We start from the raw sequence: 21,941 nt of genomic DNA on the forward strand, positions 1-21,941 counted from the left end.
TCTCACTCAGCTTACTGTTTAGCCAAACTCGTCTGTGGTACCGCTGTGATCCACTTACTATAAAAATACGCTTTCCATTACTGGTTATGAAGGGAATCTTTCCAATCTTGCATCAGAGCTGTAAATTACTTACAGCGCACTTCCTTAAACTGGCGGCTAAGTCCTTGGAGCTGCAAAATGCTGCCATGCACTGCCACCAAGGCGTCGCACTCGAAGCGCACACTTTCGTAGGTCAGAATGAAATCCTAAAAAAAAAGATAGCAACTTCCATGAGCTCTATGTGGCGTGTTCTTGCTCATCCGCAATGAATTGCGCGCAATCGTACGCAGTCAAGGCGGCCGAATCACATAAAATTTGAAACCTTTTGGAGGTGAATGTGGCGCGTTCGAGTGCGGCGAAAAGGTATAGTAGATTTATTCCTGCACGTACAAGCCGAGGTTCTCGGCGCATCCGCACTAGCAGGTGCTGGGCTGGGCGGGGCGTGCACCTGCTTCTGTGAGTGCACAGTCGGTAATCCACCATACGTCCGCGCTAGTCAGTCTGCAATAGGCTAAATCTTTCTATTTTCGCCGGAACTGCGTTATAACAAGCCGGTGCCGCAAAGTGTGGTGGGTAGCCGCTGCGGTGTCTCAGGGGTTATGGCGCCTGTCTGGTGACCCTAAAGAATCGGGTTCGATGCCGGCAACGGCAGTCGCATTTCAATGGAGGCGAAATTCTAGAGGTCCGCGTACTGTGCGATGTCAGTGCACGTTAAAGAGCACTAGGTGGTCGTAATTTCCGGAGTCCTTCACTGTTTTTAGTGGTCTTGATTAGCCGTTGTGCATGCCATTTTTAAGTGTCTGCTTCTTTCGAACCAAGCTCAAGTTGCAGGTATGCTTCTGAAAGCACTGCTATGTTAAAATTTGTAGCTGTATGCTGCCACCTGCATGCTCTTCCGAGACTGCAGTAAATACCAAATAAAATAAAAAATAGAATAAACTAAACGAATGTATGGTGGGCAAAGCCAACCATTGTATTCTTACCATGGAAATAAAGCAGCAGCCTAAATACCTTGGTCTGAATCATCGCTCGCTCCGCCTTGCATTGTACGAGGAGAAAACAGTAAACAGCTATAGTGATCTCCAAATAACAGGAACGTCCCTGGCTTTATTTATGTTCCTGGTGAGACGTATGACCACTTAATTGCGTGCGTGATTTTATGATCAAATTGCTTGCAGGCATGATCGGGAATTGATACTCAGCGTTTGGGTGATGCGTAGACTTGCAAGAAAAAAAAATCACGGGCGGTTTATCTTGGGGTTGACCCCGATGTATCGTGCGCTACCACCATTCGCCCTCTTTTTTTTGTTTATCCTGACTTTATATGCTTTTGTTTGACATGAACGGGTTTACCATAGTTGATATATTATGTGAAGTAAGTTTGCGTGATATTGATCATTTTAGATTTTTGCTGCGCTAGAATTAGGCATTCTCTACATTCACAAGTCCCTAGGAGTCCTGATTTCTCTCCTGGCGCAGTGGTGCAGCGGTTAAGATACACGCCACTGCCCTGCGATGGTAGCTGTTTTTATCGGTGGGGCTTCCGAGACGCAGCTTGTTGTTGTTCCTGAGGAATCTCTCGCGACTAATTATTAATTGAACTTCCACGATGAGCAGTTTAATAACAGTCCGATGGGCAGGTAGAATGACGTCGCAACGTCATGTGACCTATGTGGCCCACGTGCCAGAAGCAGGCTTGAGGAAGACAGACAACTGCTTTCAGCGAAGTGGAAGCCCTTGCGCTAGGGCACTAATATGGCAACCACAGGAATCTTTCACTCGACACTCGGGAAGTTAGTGATTACCGTAATTCATCCCAAATGATGCATTTTAGACGACCCGTTATATTTTCAAGAGATCTGAATAACGGTTTATTTTAAGCTACCGCATAAGAGCCCCACTGCAGCAAAAAGCAGGTATCGCACCTGGGGAAGACATCCTGCCTGTACGAATTGCCAAGCTCTCGAGCTGTGCATGCAATGTCGTCGTCTCGTCACGTACCCGCATTTAAACTGCCAGTCTCTCTGGCTGTGTTTTGAAAACGTGGTCTTGAGCATCTTCCATTCGTACGCGTGGAAGCGTCATCAGTCGTCATGGAACAAACCGCAAAAAATGGCGGGAGATTTGAAGCAATGAAATTCAGAAGACCGAATGCTATCGCAGCGTCATCGGGTAGTGCTAATTAGGCGACGTACAAACTTTCCCTACTCTGAGTCTGTTTTGTTATTAGCTCTTAGTGTAATTGTCGCAGTAAATGCTACTGCACTGTTTCCTCAATATTCCTGGTGCACTTTAATTTTTGCACATATACAAAGCCGCATGTTGATTTGATTTTTGCAGTGAATATAGATAATAATGAAATTCTATAAGTGCAGGACACATCTATGCATGCAGTTCGTGCCAGGAATAAAGTCGGAGTGATAATTTGGGGCTGAACTCGTTACGCTTTTGTATCACCTATCAGCTCGAACAACACACACACACGTACACACATAGCAACATACGCATCTAGCATGTCGTCTAATAGTACCTTGCGGGATTGTCTTATATGTTTATTACTCAGTAATATCGCCAGAAGTACCAGACTACAAAAAATAACCCGAGTGTTATAACAACTGTTATGAGGGTGAGGGTGAGGGAGGACCGACAATGTGAAGATGAGGGCGAGAGAGGGCCAGCAAGTTTTTAAAGTGAGGGTGAGGGTGAGGGAGGGCCAGATAATTTTTCAGAGTGAGGGTGAGGTTGCGTGAGGACCATGTATTCAAAAGTGAGGGTGAGGGAGGAAAAGCAAAAATGAGGGCATTTGCCCAACTCTGCCAAGGACACACTCCTCATCCGGGTAAAACGGGTATGCACATAAAGCTATACGCAGGTTTGCGATTCCAAATACAGAAAGCATCGGTGTCCTGGCAACTCAGAAGATTTTTAATTGATTTCTTTAAAGAGTCATTGCATGAACGTGTAGCAAGGTTCACGTTCGCCGATGATACTGCGCACTCGTAGGTTCACAGAGCGGAGGTTCGTCGCTCCATCGACCGTTGACGCCGCAGGTTCGTGTGGCATTGCCGACCAGCCTGAAACCCCGGTTGCACGAGAAGTCGGCCTTCGAGCCAAACGCGGTTCCCGAAAGGTTCACAAATCCGTTCGGGATGTCGTCCAGGGTACCGCACTCCACGACTGCGGCAGAGAACAGAGCTTCGCTGAGAATTAATGCGGCAGTAATGAAGCACCGATATTTCACTCGACAATAAAAAAAAAGACACGTCAAAACAGTTCTCATGCTCATACTGACGCACACAAGATGGAACGGCCCAGCAGGATGATGAGCATTAAATCTTCTAAGGATATGTGCTTTTCTATTTGGGAGACATTAGGTTTGCGGTCATTTACCTAACAAAAAAATAGCAGACGCTCAGACTGTCTGACACGCTGAACTGCGTCGGCGGAATGCGCCATCAGGACGATTCTTTTGCTTTTTATGCTTTTATATTTGATGTATTTTTTCTCGTTTTGCCACATCCCGTTGGCTGAAAGATTCATCGGTTAATTCCGCTTTACTTTGGATGGCTTTTGTACGGCCGGCTAAAGATTTTATGCTTTACATTTGCAGCAGTTGCACTTATTGGGCAGTAGTTCATATGGGCATATGGGCAGTTGTTCTCCCGACATGTTTCCGATTACTTTCATTGCAACAGTAGGGCCATTCCGCAGAGTCGCGGCGTCGGCTTGCGACAGCAAAACAATGATGCGAGGCGCGTGACAGCAAAGAAGTGAAGCATCCAGACGCGTGTGAGATCCTCCAGAAGTGCCACAGTTCCCTACCTATAAGCTCTAGCAAGCCTTGAGAGGAGCCCACCACACACCCACCTCCACTCACCTCCGCCCTCCAGACGTTCATGCAAGCAATCCGCCACCCATCTGCGTTCTCCATCTGCCCGCACCCTCGAGAAAGCCATCTACCCCCACCCTCGAGTACGTATGTGTGGGTGTGCGTGCGTCTGCGTGCTTGAGCGCGCGTGTGTGTTAAGCGGTGTGTCTGCTGCTTGTTAAGAAAATGACTCCCATATTTGATAAATGAGTGTTTCAAGCTAATAGTGTAACATTTATCATTTGCTGTGCGCGGGCCAGTTTCCTCCAGGAATGCGCCGGCGCGCTGAATAGGACGATGGTGCCCCAGCGCTACTTTTGTCTACATAGCTCAGTATACAAACAGGTATGTGTAATTCTAGTTTTTATTTATTTATTTACACCTAAAATGCTCAGCAAAAGGGGAATTACATGTAGGTAATAGACTGAGCGTTCAAACGAAATTATATTCGATGGTATAGCTTTGAACTGATGAAGGTCGGAGTGGCGCACAGCATCGACGGACAGGTCCCGAGCTGTTTTCATCAAGAATGTGCGGAGATGGGCGGTAGTCCGTGCAGGAGCAGGGCAGACGGCTTGAGGGTTGCTGGTGCGGTTTGATAGGCGACCAGCAAGTAGAATTTCATTTCAGTTATTCTTTCAATTTCAAGCACGTTCGTCTGGATGACAACACAAGCGTAGACTGTGCATCCCAGCTATAGTCAAAAATCATGGCTTAGGGAAGCTGCAGACTCAAATCAAAGGAAGTAGCCAAGCAACTGTACCACTACGTAAATATTCGTCGTCAAGCATCCATTCTCGGGCTCCAAATGGCTAAAGAGCAGCCATCAAATTGACACCGCTGTTCAACTCATAATTACATTAGGAACAATATCGTCTTACTCCGGCTCTTAGTAGACTCCTTAATTTATACGCCTTAATTTATCAGAATGTTTTGTTGCTCGCAGAGTGGCCCGTAACAAAACGCATTCTTTTCTACTATCAGAAGTCTCCGGCCCCGACCTATGTATATCTTTCCACCTGTCCTCGCTTTAACAGTCCGATACAGCAGTAATCGCACAAAACTGGTCAGCAGCTGATATATTCACTTTACGTTTACAGTGTCTTCTCACATCGGACTCATTGCTAATACTACAGCTGCTTCTCTTGCGAAAAAACACAACCCAGCCTTGCGGCACTGACCATTACGAAATCCGTGAACCCTACAAGGTAGCATGTGATGCACAGCTTATGCCACTTTCACATCTCTTGTGTTGCGCGAGGCCTCCCGCACGAAAAAGCTGCTCTGCTGTTTGAGTTGAGCGCGCAACTGCGCATCCAGGTCAAACTGCACCAGAAAATTTGTTTTGCGCCGTCAAGTCTGAGCCCGAGTTGTAGTGTGACAAGGATGTACAGCGTTCCGTGCTAATTTGTCACTATAGTCATGACAAGAGCAAAGATTTCATGGGAAAACTGAGAAATTGAGTTACACGATTATGTAGTGCCGTCCAGGTTGTGCTAGAAGAGTGGTAGCTCAACTACTTCACAAGCTTTCAAAACAAACTTGCTTTCTGAAACAGTGGTAGCTGATTTAATCTTCCTTATCGCTGCAAGTTATATTTAGACAGAATGCCAAACATAACAATTAATATGCTAACTCCTTTGAGATCCTAATTAACGCCTCCACAGGAGCCATGGCCGCCCGAAACCGGTGCTGAAACACTGTTTCTCTAGCAAGGATTACGACAGTCCCGAATGTAGAAGTTCTTAAAACATCAGCTACTTTTCTAACAACAAGAACAACCTCTTTAACCACCAGACCACTCAACCACTATTCATAGACGGAGTGGACCTTGAGAACACAACGCGTCTATTGCGACTGCAGTGGCCATCGCGGTATGCTGAAGCGAGATATCCCAAAGAGCGCCAGGTGGGCACTCACTGTGGCACTCAGGCTTCGGAGCACTCCACTGGGCGTCGAACTGGCAGTACAGATTGGCCTCTCCGTCCAGCCAGTAGCCCCTGTTGCACTCGTAGCGTACGCGCATTGGGTACACGAACAATGAGTCCAACAGGCGGCCATTGTCGACGTCGCCCGGATGGCCACACGAAACCGCTGCGGGTGTTAAAGGCGCCATAACTGAACATGGTCGTGTTCTATCCTAGCGCTTTTATCTATCCTAACACAGCCTTTATCTATCCTATCACATTTATTTCGAGCCTTGCTAAATAAACTCGCACCTACCCTCTTCCCCGGCTTGGAGCCGAACTCCAATTGTTTACAGCATTGTTCAAGATTTCTGGTTTTCACTGGGCCATTCGCTTTCCGAATAAGAGTTCTGACAACATAGAGAACAACGTAGCACACTGACGCAGAATTTCTCTTCTAGCACGCCCATTTCACTTTCAACTGCTGCGCAATAGCAAGTTGCATTAAAGGGACAGTGAGGACATTTCCGTGGAATTATTTTTCTTAATAAATATTGTTCCTCTGGCTCTTTCTGGGTAGTTAACGTCTGCCCGTCAGCAAAACACGCGTATATGACTGTGGGAATTGAATTTCAACACTTCCGCTATTCGATTTAGACTCGTGGCGCCGAGGGCTGTTTTTGTGGACATCGGCGTGACACAGCCTCCGGGATTCGCGCCCGCACTTTACTTGTGAAACAGGCCTTTCCCAGCTTATAAAAGCTCCGTTTTTATTTAAAGTGGCCTCTGTCGTTAGGACGCCGCAATCTGTCGATACAGGCAAATTTCCGTTTGTGTTTCCGTTTACGTACATAGGGCAGCTTAATATAGGGAAATAAATCCCTTTTTGGGTTCTCATTATGATCGCGTGTCGATGCCTTCCTGAAACTAGAACGGTCTGTGCAAGCGGACATGGCCAGCGCCGTCTGTCAGCAGCCAGTGGCAACTTGGGCTACGAACGAACTTAGTATACTACCATGAATATAACAAACCTAAGTGCACCAGTTCGGATATACAAACGTTTCGCTGCTAACGCATTCAGACGATCCACCGAAGATCGCCGAAGAGTTTTTTTGAGCAGTTTTTTAGCTTTTCAGAATGATACACGTTTGCGCAGTACGTCTATTTCTTGAACTGTTTTGTTGTGGAGCTGTACTCTGGAGCTTTCGATACACATGAGATAACTCTCCAACAGGCAGTTCAAAAAATTCATTGGCGATACTCGATGGATCGTTTGAATGCGTTAGCAGCGAAACGTTCGTTATATCCGAGTGCTGAGTTCGCATAGGTAGTTTACTAAATTCGTTCGTAGCCCAGTGGGCACCTGTCTACCGCGGCAGTTGGGACCAATCGCACTGGCTGCTGACATACGGCGCTTGGTATTTCCGCTTGCACTGACCGTTCTAATGATAACGCATTAAAAAAATGCACTCACGTGCGCAGTCGTGTTGGCCGATATCCCAGTACAGTGACCCGTCTTCTTCCTTGAGGCAGGTTGCATTCCAGGTATCGGTCTCCTTCGGAGTGAATCCCTGCCCACAACGGTACCTGAAAATCATAACAGGCCCTCGTGACAGATGGGGATGATGCAGCTGACTGCGTCCTTAAGAATGCATTCTCGCGGGATTGCGGGGTATAATAGTTAAAAGTCGGCTTCTCTGATTTATCCACGCCTTTGAGTGGGCTGGGAAGGTGGGTAGGTGAGTAGTTGGGTAGATGAGTAGGTGGTTAGACGGGAAAGCGGATGGGACTGCAGGAAGACGCCGGAGGTCTCCCGTAAACAGCTCGAAGAACTTGGCAGCAACAGAAAGAAAACGAATAGCCGAGACCCGACGACGGCATCCCGAAACGCCGAACTTAATGGAGGCAACCTAAGGGGGCCTTTCGGCAGCGCGGACCCTCAGTCCATCAGCTTCCACCTCCACGCTGGCAAGGACAGCAGGAGGCTTGCGTCGGTGAACCAAGGGAGGCCCACGGACGCACAGATCCAACGTCCGACGGCTCCCATCCCCACACTTGAATGACACGATCTCCGCTGCACTGTCTCCCTTCACACCTCAGTTTTCTGACACGTCAGCTCTCTGCTCCTCGTGCTCGTCACGCTCTTCGTCGCCGTCACCTCGGACACACCATTCGCACGCGCACACGCGCAACGCTGGGCTGGCACGCGCAGCGCTCCGCTTTGCGACGCACCACTGTTTACGCACCGCGGTCAAGAATCCCCTGAGGGTTTGTTGTACACCTCATACAGGTCTTAAACCTTGCCCACGATAGCCCGTTGGCGGGGAATCAAGGTATTAAGAGAACTACAGATCGAGCTATGGAAGAAATCTACTAGCCAGGAGTGCAGGAGGAGATTAAGAGGTATGTCAGGTCGTGCGACACATGCCAAAGGACGTGCCCGAAAGGCAAAGTAGGGAAAGCTCCGCTGGGACGCATGCTTCTTATCGACACTCCATTTGATCGGGTTGCTGTCAACATTATCTGTCCGCTGTCGCCCACATCGGTGAAAGGGAATAGACATATTCTTTCTCTCGTCGATTTTGATACGCGGTATCACGACGCCGTAGCTCTGCCAAAGATAGATCCAGCGACCGTGCCAGAAGGTTTTGTAGAGATGCTTTCACGAACAGGCTTTCCGAGAGAGATCCTTTGTGACCAGGGCTCCAGTTTCAATTCCGAAATGATGAGAGAGCCCAATGATCTCTTGGCAGTGAAACATCTCAGTACGACCCCTTACAATCCAATGTTCATTGGGACGGTGAAGAAATTTAACGACACAGTCAAGCAGATGCTCCGGAAGCTCTGCAAAGAGCAGCCCAAAACTTGGGATCATATATCGTTCCGCTCTTGTTCGCATACAGAGAGGTGCCGCAGGCGAGCCTGGAGTTTTTTTCTGTTTGAATTGATATTTGGACGACATGTGCGAGGACCGCTCGCAGTCCACAGAGAGCTCTGGACCAGGGAAGAGCTGGAAGAAGACACGAAGGCGACAAATGATTACGTTCTCGATCTAAGAGAACATGTCGAGCAACCTATGAGAGCGGCACATCAAAATTTGTTGCGTGCCAAACATTCTCAGGTGAGACACTATACAGGAACAGAAAGAAGCTGCACATAAGGATTGGAGATCGTGCCCTCGTTGCATTGCCGAGCAGCCATAATAAACTCCGGATGCAGTACTGTAAAGGTCCATTCGTGGTTCGTGGCCAAAAATACGACGTGGATTATTGGATCGGAATGGGCCACACTAAGAAGCTATTCCACATCAATATGCTCAAACGGTACGAAGAGGGTACGTCCCAAGAGACCGTGCAGGCATCATCTTCCGTTGGAATCGAAGAAGTGGACGTGATCGGAAAACGTAAGCGCTGATTGCATGAATGGTTTATAAATTTCCGGAGGTTGATACCCGATGTACAGTGCTACTGTCCGGTGTTTGCAATGGTGACCTGTGCAAATGCAGTGTGGTAATGTTTGTGGATTATTTTTCTTTCCTCTTCCTTCGCTCTCTGATTGAGGGTTGTTCAGTGTGTACATATTCACCTTCATGGGGCAAACATGTTTAAAGTTAGTGTCTGATATTTTGTGCTGTTTTTATTTTCCCTTTTTCCAGATGTATAATGTTGCACCACATGTTCTCTCTGTGCATGTTTCCACGTGCAACCATGTCTAACTGTGTAAAGTGCCTTCGGTGGCTTCGGCGGCGTCTGAATTGTTCATTTAACACATGAATATAAGTGTTGTGTGCACCGACGGCAGATTTTTCTGCGAAAAAATATGGCGGCTGTATAGCGCTGGTTAAACCTGGAGTGACACGATAGCTACAGCTGGCCGAATGGAACTTCGTCACGTGACCAACTACGTGATCAGCCACGGCGCGCCGCCACGGTGTGGCGCGCCACCACGGGGTGGCAGCGCTGCCACGCTGAAGGCTCCAAGTGCTACCGTAATGTATCTATCACTACAAAACTTTTCCTAAAGGGGGGGAGGAGCACGTATGTGAGGTGCACAACAAATCATCACGAGATTCTTTAACGCGGTGCGTCGACAGTGGTGCGTCGGACAGCGCAGCGCTGCGTGTGTCAGACCCACGTAGCGCGTGTGCGCGTGCGAATGGTGTGTGCGAGGCAACGGCGACGAAGAGCGCGGCGATCACGAGGAGCGGATATCTGACGTGTCAGAAAACTGAGGTGTGAAGAGAGACAGTGCAGTGGATATCGTGTCATTCAAGCGTGGATGTGGCAGCCGACGGACGTTGGGTTCATGCTGCCGTGGACGTCCCTTGGATCACCGACGCAAGCCTCCTGCGTTTCTTTCCAGCGTGGAGGTGGCAGCCGATGGACTGAGGGTCAGTGCTGCAGAAAGGCATCCTTGCATAGCCTGAATTAAGCCTCCGCCGTTTTTGGACGCCGTCGACGGGTCTCGGCTCCGTCTTTTCTTTCTGCTGCCGCCAAGTTCTTCGGGCTGTTGACGGGAGACCTCCGGCGTCTTTCTTCATACTCCTCCGCTCCTACTACCGCCTGGCTTCCCTCCGCCGCTTCCCTCGACGCAACGCCAGCGACGCGTCACACCACATCCACCCGCATTTGCCCTGTCTGCAAGGCATCCCCGTTTCACCTGGGACGCTCAGTACCTGGTGAACTCTCCTTTATTCTGTAGTGTTGTACGCGTGTTGAGTGTGTGATTTACTCGTTTTCGTTTCCGTATCTTAGTGTACCCTTCCCTTTAAATTATAAACACGGCTTTCTTTTGTTTTTTCTCATTTTTTGTTGTTTGTTCGAACTTTCGCGCGGTTGTTTTTCCCTTCGCCAGTCGGGGACGCGTTGCCGGTTCGCACACTATTGAGGGATGGCGGGGAGATTTTGCTAGAAAATCTATGCACCCTGCGTACGCATTGCAATTTAAAGGCGCCAAAACCACACACACACACACACACACACACGCACACGCACACGCACACGCACACGCACACGCACACGCACACACACACACACACACACACACGCACACGCACACGCACACGCACACGCACACGAGCGCCCGAGAGAGAGAAGAGAACGGGTCAGGGCGCTCTGTTCCGTTCTCTTCTCTCGAGTGTGTGTTTGTGCGCTTTTGGCGCCTTTACATTACAATGATCAATTACGAACTAGCCCCACAATAAGTTCCCTAAAGCTGTACACGCAACCGTTTATCATCTCGCGCCTACTGGAATCTTGGAAGAACGCTAACATCATCTTAACCCATAAGAAAGGAGATATAAATGACTTGAAAAACAACAGAAGGATCAACTTACTGTCCGTTGCCTGTGAGGAGTTTACTAAGGTAATTACTAATAGAGTCAGAACAACGTTAGATAGTAACCGACCAAATGATGAACGAAGCTTTCGTAAAGGATACACGAATGTAAACCATATTGAAACTATATATATATATATATATATATATATATATATATATATATATATATATATATATATATATATATATATATATATATATATATATATATATAGGCTAAATCAGGTGAGATAGATAAATAAGCAAACTATAACCAACCCGTATGCCTTCATAGATTACGAGCGTCCTTCAAAGCCTGAGTCGCTTTTGGACGTTAAACCTCAATAACCCATAGATTGCGAGAAAGGATTTGACTCAGGAGAAACCTCAGCGTCATGCAGGCATTGCGGAATCTGAGTGTAGAAAAGCCTTATGTAAAATTCTTGGAAGATATCCATAACGACTGAACACCGACAGCAGTACTACATAAAGTCATCAATATAATTCCAATTATTAAAGGTGTAACGGAGGCAGACGTGATCTCACGAATGCTCTTCACCTACTGTTTAAAATAGGTACTCCAAGGCCCAAATTGGGAACAGTTGAGGATAAGAGTAAATGAAGAAATCCTAAATAATCATCGATGCGGTGATGACATTGCCTTGCTGAGTCACTCAAGAGATGAACTGCAAATCATGATCAATGGTTTAGAAAGAGCAGAACGGGAGGCTCTAAAAATTAACATGCAGAAAACCAAAGTAAAGCTCAACAGTCCAGCAAGGGAACAGCAGTTAAAATTGGCAGCGAGGTGCTAAAAGTGGTAAAAGAATACTTAGAGCAGGTAGTGACAGCTGATCAGGATCTTGAGAGCAAAATAACTAGAAGGATAGCAATGGGGTGGAGCGTACTTAGCAGGTTCTCTCAGATCGTGAATGGCAGTTTCCCAATTTCCTTCAAGACAAAAGCATAACTGCTGTATCTTACCAGTACCCACCTACTGGGCAGAAACGTGGGGGCTAACGAAAAGGGTTCCATTTCAGTTAAGGACCACGCTGTGAGCTAGGGAAAGGAAAATGATTGTGTTACGTTAAGAGACAAAGAATAGAAAGGGAAGTAAAAAAAAAAGAACTAGAAGGGAAATTGTCCGGCCCAACTTTAAGAGACAGGAAGAGGGCCGAGTGTGCGAGGGAACAAAACACGAGTTAATGACCCTAGTCGAAATGAAGAGGAAGAAATCACTTTGAGCGCCGTATATAGTGTGAATGCAAGATAACCCGATGGTGTTTAAGGGTGACGGACTGGATTCAAAGAGAACACAAGCGTAGCAGAGGCGGGCGGTAGTAAGTTAGGTAGGCGGTAAGGTCAAGAAGTTTGCGGAGATATGGTGACCGCAGCTGGCACAGCACAGGGTTAATTGGAAAGGTACTAGGCAGGCCTTCGTCCTGCTGTAGGCGTAGTCAGTCTGATGATGATGATGGCTTGTTGCACGCCTCATAGCCCACTTGCCGCTTGGGGACGTTGAAATCCACATATCGTATGCTACACCCGATTTTTCGGGAGAGAGGGGGAAGGCGGGGGGGGGGGGGGGGCTTCTACCTTTTTGTGACAATATTTGGGAAGCTATATTAGGCGCGTTAACGCCACTTGGCGATAGTTCGCTCTAACTTGTGCTTCCCTTCTGCGACATCTATTTCAATATTGTGTGTAGTCCTTGTGGCCGTAAGAACCCAGGCTTTTTTTTTTTCAGTGGACGTTCAGTGTTGGAACGCCACTGTCGAATGCTTCAACGAAATGAAAATTTGCAGATGAAAAGCGGCGTTTTCAATATTGATGGCAACAGTCGTGATTCTTCACTGAGCCGCCGGACAAAGTTATGGGCTTAACTTGCCGTCAAACTATGTCTGTGCCAAAGTAGTGCAGCGTGCGACGCCACTTCATGTCCTGTCATCATGAAAAGTACGGTGCATTGAAAGATGCGTGACGACAAATTGGATTAACTGAAGGCGTCGCTCGCTATTTTGGCAGGCTTCTTACAAAATAGCGGAAGAAATGGTGAGAGCAAGCTTCATTACTTCTCATCTAACTGTAAAATATGAAAAACTTTTCATTATTTGTCATAAAGTGCTTGCTTGAAGCCGCAAGCGCTATCTGTCCCAGCATGAAAAAGGTGTCGTGTTACGCCTGCGGGGGTAGCTGAGCGCGCGCCTGAGCGCTGTCCTAAGAAGCATTCCAGACTCCGTGCTCGCAGGTGACGAAAGAAGTCCCACTTTATTGTCGTACTCTGGTTTTTACACACGCGTCACATGGCCGCAGGTCCACTACCGCAGTCGCAGCTGCTTATGGCAGCGGACGTCCCGCTTCAAGCAGGAACCGACGATTCGAGCACCAAAATGAATCCAGAAGATGAGTCTTTCACTCAATAGGGCCGCGGAGAGAATTACTGAGATAGGCCATGGCACTGAAACGCCCTAATGAGCCGATGTCAGGACTTGGAAGCTTTTTTCTCTCGCCATTGGCGAAAGCTCACATTACACATAACGCCCAGTCTGCGATTTTCATTAGGAGCGTAGACGAAAATCTCAACGGGAAAGTAGAACTACTGGACATTGACCGGATGATAGGCCCCACTACAAGAGTGGACATCATTTCATCATTTCGGTGCTTGCAGGAGTTGAACGCACCGGCTTGCAGTTGGTTAGAGTTTGGATTTAGGGGGGGGGGGGGGGGGTAACATCCGAAAGCGCCTCAGGTTATGAGGGAAGCCGTAGTGAAGGGCTCCGGAAATTTCAGCGTCTTTCGGCGTCTTCCGAGCGCCGTAACCACTGCGCCACCGCTGCGGCGTGGCTTTCAGTCGGAGCGGGTGGTGTGTGTGGCAAGCGACGGTGCTCCACCAATGGTGGAGAACAGGAGCGATGTTGTAGGACGGTTGCGAACGAAGCTTGAAGACCTCGGAGCAGCTGAACAGTTTGTGGCGGTGCATTGCATCTTACACCAAGATGCACTATGCAGCAAGACAATGAGTATGAAATCTGTCGTGGACATTGTGTTCGGCGCAGCGAAGTTCATGCTTTCAAGAGCGCTCAACCACCGTCAGTTCACCTCTGTGTTACAAGAAGCAAAGTGCAATCATAAGACGATCCACACAGACGTGCGCTGGTTAAAGCCGCGGAAGAATGCTGAGGAGATTTTTGGACCTCAGAGAAGAAATCAATTGCTTCATGAAGAGGAAAAAAACTGGCTGTGGTTTTAGCTTTGGTTAAACCTGGAGTGACGCGATAGCTCCAGTTGGCCGGGTGGAACTTTGTCACGTGACCAACCACGTGACGAACCACGTGATCTGCCACGGCGAGGCGCCGCCGGCAGCTGCTCCGCACCACGTGACCAACCACATGACAGTGTGGCGGCGCAGCCACAGGGTGGTGGCGCCGCCACCGCAACGGCGCCACCACGCTGAAGGCTCGAAAAGCTACCGTAATGTAGCTATCTCTACAAAAAGCCAATTGCTAAGCTGCCAAATGAGAAGTGCCTTCGTTAGCTTGCAAATCTCACAGACAATTGTGACCACCTGAGCATCTTGAACGTAAAGCTTCAAGAAAAACAAAAAAATCATGATGGAAACGAGTTACGACTTTTGTGCATTTAAAGCCCAATTACAACTCTGGCAGCGCCAGATAACAGCGAATAAGCTGTCAGTAGGACGACTGCTCAAATATCTTGCGATATTTTTACAGCTTTGCTCCGCATTCTCAAGGATGAGTTCAAAAATCGGTTTCAAGACAACCGGAGCCTCTACAAGCATTTTGAATTTTTCTCTGTATCCTGCGCTGTGCGAGTCGACGATTTTCAGCCCGAGTTGCAAATGGACGTGTCAAACTTCTTGCAAATAGCACATTAAGACAGAAGTTTGGAGGCCTAGGCGTCCTTGAGTTTTACACTTTTCTAGATAAAGCCGCCGCGGTGGCTGAGTGGTTACGGCGCTCGGCTGCTGGCCCGAAAGACGCGGGTTCAATCTTGGCCTCGTTGGTTGAATTTCGATGGAGGCGAAATTCTAGAGGCCCGTGTACTGTGTGATGTCAGTGTACGTTAAAGAACCCCAGCTGGTCGAAATTTCCGGAGCCCTTCACTACGGCGTCTCTCATAGCCTGAGTCGCTTTGGGACGTTAAACCCCTATTAACCACTAACCATTCATTTTTCTAGATAAGACAATTTTTCCAACTCTGCGGCACCAAGCGGCAATGATACTTGCCGTGTTTAGGAGCAGCTCTTCTTTTTATTGAAAGCGAACAAATCTGCTCAACGTTCAAGGATAACAGACGACCACTTCGGAGCCATCATTGGAATCATCTCTGCACAAGGCCTATCGCCGGATATTGCATCCCATGTCGCGGCTAAGCGATGCCAAACCTCAAGACAGCATGCTATTTTCCGGCTCCCGGCCCGCAGGGGACGAAATTTTCTCAATGCGGCCCTAACAGGAGTTTGAAGCGTGGCCCGCATGGAGAGTTTTTTGCCCGCGAAACCGCGTTGCGCGCCTGACGCCCGCGCCGGCGTCTGCGAATTCACTCCCGGATAGTCAGCAGCCGAGCGGCGTTTTTTTGCCGCCCAGTTTCGCGATGTGCGCGCCCCCATCCATACTGAAATCAGATGGATGCGCAGGAAGCGAAGTGAAGCCGCTGGCTCTCGCGCAAAATGTTCGCAAACGCGCATCCTCCATGCGAACGCATCTCTCGGCCGGCGTGCCCCGGCGTGGCTCCGTCTAGAATCACGTGACGCCCGCTTTGGCTCTGATTGGCCCTCGGTCGCTGCCCTCTCCCGGCGTCGGCACGGCGTCGGCGTTTTTTTCTGTTCCGCCAGAACCCGACGATTTGGCAAAAACGTCCTCTCCGTCGGCAAAAAAAAAAAAACGCTCTGCTGCCATCGACGCCGACGAATCGCCCGGAAAAACGCTCCATGCGGGCCACGCTTGAGACCCCTGAATAAAGAGGGTGGCTACCGCGGACGGGGGAGCTTCTAACGCGGGCGGAGTAATGTGGAAGCTGGGGTTTATTGCCACGGGAACAACTCAGCGTGGGCTACAGCGGAAGATGTGGGGGGGTGGGGGGTGCAGATCAGCCAATGGCAATCAGCTCCCACTGATTAATGCGCTAAGCCGGCAGCCTTAGCTCTTCAAGCAAGAAAACCTAATGCTAACGCATTGTAATCTCATGATGATAATTAAGCGATCCCATAGATAGATAAAGAGGAGGAGGGAAAGACAGGGGTGTTAAACAGAAAGCGGTTCCAGTTGGCTACCCTGCACTGGGGAAGAGGGATTAGGGAACTAAAAGGAGGAAGAGAGAAGAAGCGATCCCATAATCTTTTTCTACTGGTTATTTCACTCCATGGTGTGCATCTGGGTCACCACCGGCCCTTACCTATCCCTTGCCATTCCCGTATTCCCTTCGAACTTCCAGCGCTTCGCTGCTTATTGTTAACTGTTGTTCCCTTCGAGATTGGTGAACAGTACTTTAGTTTTCTGCATATTAATTTGTGGAGCCACTGTTCTGCTTTTCATTTCTTAGTCATTTATCATTCTTTGTAATTCTTTCCCTCAGTTACTTAGGAAGGTAATTTCAACAGCGAATTACATATTACTATTCTTCATTCTCTTCGTACACTGGGTCCACACTTCCCAAGAAGAAGGCCGCGCTTGAACCCGCCTCTGTCATATTATAACCTTGACTGCGCTTCGAACATCCCCACACACGACCAAAGGGGGCTAGACCTACGGCGGAAGCACATCTCTGGGTGCTTGAGCATTTAAAAATGTGGTTAAAATATATTTTCCTGAATGCCACGAGCGGCTTAGTGAACAGCATTGAAGGAGCAAGCGGAGCAGCCTATGGCAAACCTTCTTCGAACCATGCCTGTGCTTTCCCGAAATGTGTCTGTCTACAATGACTGAAAACGGCGCTATTGAGACGGCCTGGAGAAAATTTACATCTTGCAGAGCTCAACTAATGCTGGTGCTGACCGACCACCCCTTAAGATAAAGTAGCATGGCTTCGCCTCGGAAAGGCCGTTGTTAGCTTGTGTTAGTACGCAACGCGCACCACCTATCGGCAAGCAGAGGAAGCAACAGGAAGCTCCCTCCCCCTAGCATCGTCTCCGCGGGGAGGCGCGCGAGAGAGCGGGCCGAGCGTTCGTGCCGCTTGGACGCACTCATTGAGGCCGTCATGTAATCCAGTTAATCCTTCATTAAATGTAATGATTGCGAAGCGCACCTCAATAGGACCACTATTATCGCCCGTCATAAAGATGAGACCACAAGGCTCATTTCGGAGGCTTGCCATATCAGAAAGCTCGGTAACACCTGTATCAGCAGCGCATCGATAAATCTACTATCAAAGGAACTTGCGTATCTTAATCAGTGACGTCCCCTTTTTTTAGTCAAGTGTGGTTGTGCGGTATCTTTCTCTCATGCTTATTTTGTGTTGTTACTCGTGCCATTTCATTTATATGCTGCCTCACCTGTAGCAATAAACCATTTGGTTGTTAGTCAGCGCTGGTGTTTTGTGCTTCTCTTGTGTCTCGTCTTTGATTGCGCTGTTTTTCCAATTCGTAAAACATGTACCAACTAGCCCGTATTTGCCCTCTTCTCAAATGTTGAGCTTTGCAATGAAAATGATTAAAACTGAAGTTGAATTCTGACTGTGCGGTGATTGCCTCACTGAAATGTCATTATGTCATGCAAGAATGCAAATAAAACAAATTACGCGGGAACTAAAGTTGGGGATAATTAGCTGGGAATACAACCCGTGACCCGGTTGCGACTTAGACACACAACCCTTAGGCCATTGAGGTGCGATCGTTCGGCTTGGTTAAGAGGAGACCATGCGTGTCCTGTTTTGTATCAAGTGGTGATAGTATGCCTACCGATGTATGCCAATGAGTGTGTGTAACTAAAGTAGGTACCAATTAGGAAAACAAGTAGCAAATAGCATTATCGCTGTAGCGTCAGTCGCTTAGGGTGGAGTTTAAGTGTCCCCATAATTTTTGGGTCCGGTTCACGCGGCACTCAGTCACCACACAACTTCCCACGCAATCGCTTACCCCCAAGTACCATACAGCTGGGAGAGCTGTGCCACTTCTCTTGCTGCACTGCGCCCAACACTATGACGATATTTGGTGACCCACGCGAAGGATGTCCATCGCCTATCGCCGACCTGCAGCCTCAACCCACCCACATGTACCAGAGACCCGGTCTGGGACGCTTGTCAAAGATTTTTCCTCTCTCTTAAGCGATGCAACGCGGCCCGCAGTATACATACGCCACCATAAGGGCGCTGCAAGACTATTTAAAATCCTGACGTCAGCCTTCTTGCACACCAGATGATTTAATTTCTCAGGTTGAAGAAACGTTGCTTAAGCGGGCCACACGTCCAACTCCGACGAAGCCTAGGTCAAGCATAGTACTTCCTTTTAAATCATATGCCTGAATTTGCGCTGCCTCGGATACACTAAAGTCTGCCTTGATTAAATTGTAATACTAGACCGGAATTAAAGGCGAACAGCGCCTATTAACGAAAGAAAATGTTTTGCCTTTCTACAATCAGCTGTAATATACAAGTGCCGTTATCCGTATTCGCGGGGAACGGAGCCAGAGAAGTATGTACATTCGTGAATCGGTTGCAAAGTAATCTTTCGCTCCACAGTGGAAAAATAGCGCATCCGTGTCTTCGGTTTCACTTTACGTCTGATGATCCAGTCCGCACCCGATGGAAGCATAAAAGTGAATGGAAAATGTATAGTTACGTGAGCGTGGTGCCGACGGGAAACTCATCCTGGAGCTCCCCTCCTTGTTGCACTCGGTCGTGGAAGACCAGGCTTGCCGGCTGCGTACATTCTGCACGGGAGGAACAGAGGTTCACACACGCACAGCAGCAGTGCGGAAATCGGAAAACATTTCCAAACAGTTCTCTTTTAACTTGCACATCAAAGAGTTCCTTCACGCCGCGCATAAAGAAATGAGTGCACTCTTTGGAACTGGCACGTGCCCTCTGGAAACCGCTTGCATTTGCTTACATTGCTCGTTCTTGCTTTGAGTGTACTACAGGGCCGGAATGAAACGTCAACATGGGAACGAGTGCAGACGGCGCAGACCGTTACGTCTAGCAGGTCCAGCAGCGGCCGCGATAACCTACCGACGTTTAATGTTTCGTCGCTCGACTTATCAGCTCCGCGATCCCTCTGTTTAGCGGTGCTCGCCGCCTCGTTTTCATACATACGCTCGCTGTGACCGCGGGTCGAGCAAGTGGGATGCCACTGCCGTTTTCTCTCCTTTTCTCTTATCTCTCGATGCAATAATGAAGCCTGGACGGTCGAATTAACTCGCTCATGTAGGTGCTAGCAATATAGCCGCTTCGGTCTGATACCAGCAACTCTGATCATCATCATCATCATCATCATCAACCTTATTATACCCACTGCAGGGCAAAAGCCTCTCCCATACCTCTTCAATTAACTCTGTCATTTGCCAGCGTCATCCACCCTTTGCCTGCAAACTTATTAATCTCATCCGCTCACCTAACATTCTGCCGTCCCCTGCTACGCTTACTTTCTCTTGGAATCGACTCCGTTACCCTTAAGGACGAGCGGTTATCTTCCCTTCGCATTAAATGCCCTGCCCAGGCCCATTTCTTCCTATTGATTTCGCTTACTTTCTCTTGGAATCCACTTCGTTACCATTAAGGACCAGTGGTTGTCTTGCCTTCGCATTACATGCCCTGCCCAGGCCCATTTCTTCCTATTGATTTCGACTAGGATATCATTAACCCGCGTTTGTTCCCTCACCCACTCTGCCCGCTTCCGGTCTCTTAACGTTACACCTATCATTTTTCTTTCCATGGCTCGCTGCGTTGTCCTTAACTTAAGATGAACTCTTTTCATTAGCGTCCACGTTTCTGCCCCGTAGATGAGTACCGGTAAGATACAGCAGTTGTACATTTTTCTCTTGAGGGAAATTGGTAAACTGCCATTCATGATCTGAGAGTACCTGCCATATGCGCTCCACCCCAATCTTAACCTTCTAGTTATTTCCCTCTCATGATCCGGATCAGCTGTCACTACCTGCCCTAACTAGACGAATTCCTTTAACACTTCCAGGCGCTCACTGCCAATTGTGAACTGCTGTTCCCTTGCTAGACTTTTGAATATTACTTTGGTTTTCTGCATGTTAATTTTTAGACCCAGCATTCTGCTCTGCCTGTCTAACTCATTGATCAGGATTTGCATTTCACCTCCTGAGTGACTCAGCAAGGCAATGTCATCAGCGAATCGTAGAATACTTAGGTATTCTCCATATACTCTTATTTCCAACTGTTCTCAATTCAGGCCTCGGAATACCTCCTGTAAACAGGCGGTGAATAGCATTGGCGAGATCGTGTCTCCTTGCCTGACGCCCTTTCTTATTGGAAATTTATTGCTGACTTTATGGAGGACTATGGTAGTTGTGCAGTTGCTATATGTATTTTCCAGTATTTTGACATAAGGCTCTTCAACACCCTGATTACGCAATGCCTCTATGACTGCTGAGGATTCCACTGAGTCGAATTCTTTCTCGTAATCAATGAATGCTATATATAGAGGTTGGTTATATTCTGCGCATTTTTCTATCACCTGATTGATAGTGTGAATATGATCTATTGTCGAATATTCGTTACGGAAGCCTGCCTTATCATTTGGTTGATTAAAGTCTAAGGTCGCCCTGACTCTATTAGCGATTACCTTAGTAAATACCTTGTAAGCAACCGATAGTAATCTGATCGGTCTATAATTTCTCAAGTCCTTGGCGTCTCCCTTCTTAGGAATTAAGATAATGTTGGCATTCTTCCAAGCTTCTGGTACGGTTGATGTCATAAGGCATTGCGTATACAGGGCGGCTAGTTTTTCTAGAACGATCTCCCCTCCATCCTTTAACAGATCTGCTGTTACCTGATCCTCCCCAGCTGCTTTTCCCCTTTCTATTGCTCCTAGGGCTTTCTTTAATTCCTCTTTCGTTACTGGCGGGATGACACATTGCTCTACGCTACTGTTTCTCTCATTAACGCTATGATTGTATTTTCAACTGTACAGATTTGTGTAGAACTCTTCGGCTACATTAACTACCTTAACCATATTGCTAGTGACGTTGCCCTCCTTGTCTCTTAGCGCATACATCTTGTCTTTACCTATGCCTAGTTTCCTCTTCACCGCTTTTAGGCTACCTCCGTTCTTTAGGGCATGTTCGATTCTCTGCATATTAAACCTCCTACCTTACGCCTATTTATCAACTTCGAAAGCTCTGTGAGTTCTATTCTGTCGGTAGTGTTAGACGCCCTCATGCTATCTTTCGTCACCTGAGATAGCTTTCCTGTATCTTGTCGAACTGTCCTACCGCCTACTTCTACTACGCACTCCGTAATGATAGCCGTCAGATTATCGTTCATTGTATGAACATCAAGATCGCCTTCCTCAGTTAAAGCCAAATATCTGTGTTGCAGTGATATCCTGGATTCCTGTACTTTCCCTCTTACCGCTAACTTGTTAATGGACTTCCTCTTCACTAGCTCCTTCCGTTCCCTCTTAAAGTCTAAGCTAATTCGAGACTTTATCATTCTGTGGTCGCTACAGCGCACCTTTTCGAGGACGCCACATCCTGAACGATGCCAGGTTGAGCGCATAGTATGAAGTCGATTTCATTTTTAGTCTCACCATTGGGGCTCTTCCAGGACCACTTCCTGTTCTCTCGTTTGCTGAAGAAAGTATTCATGATCCGTAAATTATTTCT

General features: G+C 47.9%; 1 protein-coding gene across 1 annotated transcript in view; it reads right to left on the reverse strand.

Moving 5' to 3' along the window:
- Positions 1–2,961: 2,961 nt before the first annotated feature.
- Positions 2,962–21,941, reverse strand: part of LOC144097362 (complement decay-accelerating factor-like) — a 31,964-nt gene continuing 12,984 nt past the window's right edge. Inside the window, exons 2-5 of the mRNA XM_077630101.1 lie at positions 18,929–19,019; positions 7,289–7,401; positions 5,828–6,001; positions 2,962–3,216 (exon numbers count right to left, since the gene is read on the reverse strand). Of these exons, the coding sequence (XP_077486227.1) occupies positions 3,011–3,216; positions 5,828–6,001; positions 7,289–7,401; positions 18,929–19,019 (584 nt within the window). The 3' untranslated portion in view covers positions 2,962–3,010. The remainder of the gene's footprint in view (positions 3,217–5,827; positions 6,002–7,288; positions 7,402–18,928; positions 19,020–21,941) is intronic.

This window comes from Amblyomma americanum, chromosome 7, assembly GCF_052857255.1.
Source record: "Amblyomma americanum isolate KBUSLIRL-KWMA chromosome 7, ASM5285725v1, whole genome shotgun sequence".
Taxonomy (NCBI): Eukaryota; Metazoa; Arthropoda; class Arachnida; order Ixodida; family Ixodidae; genus Amblyomma; species Amblyomma americanum.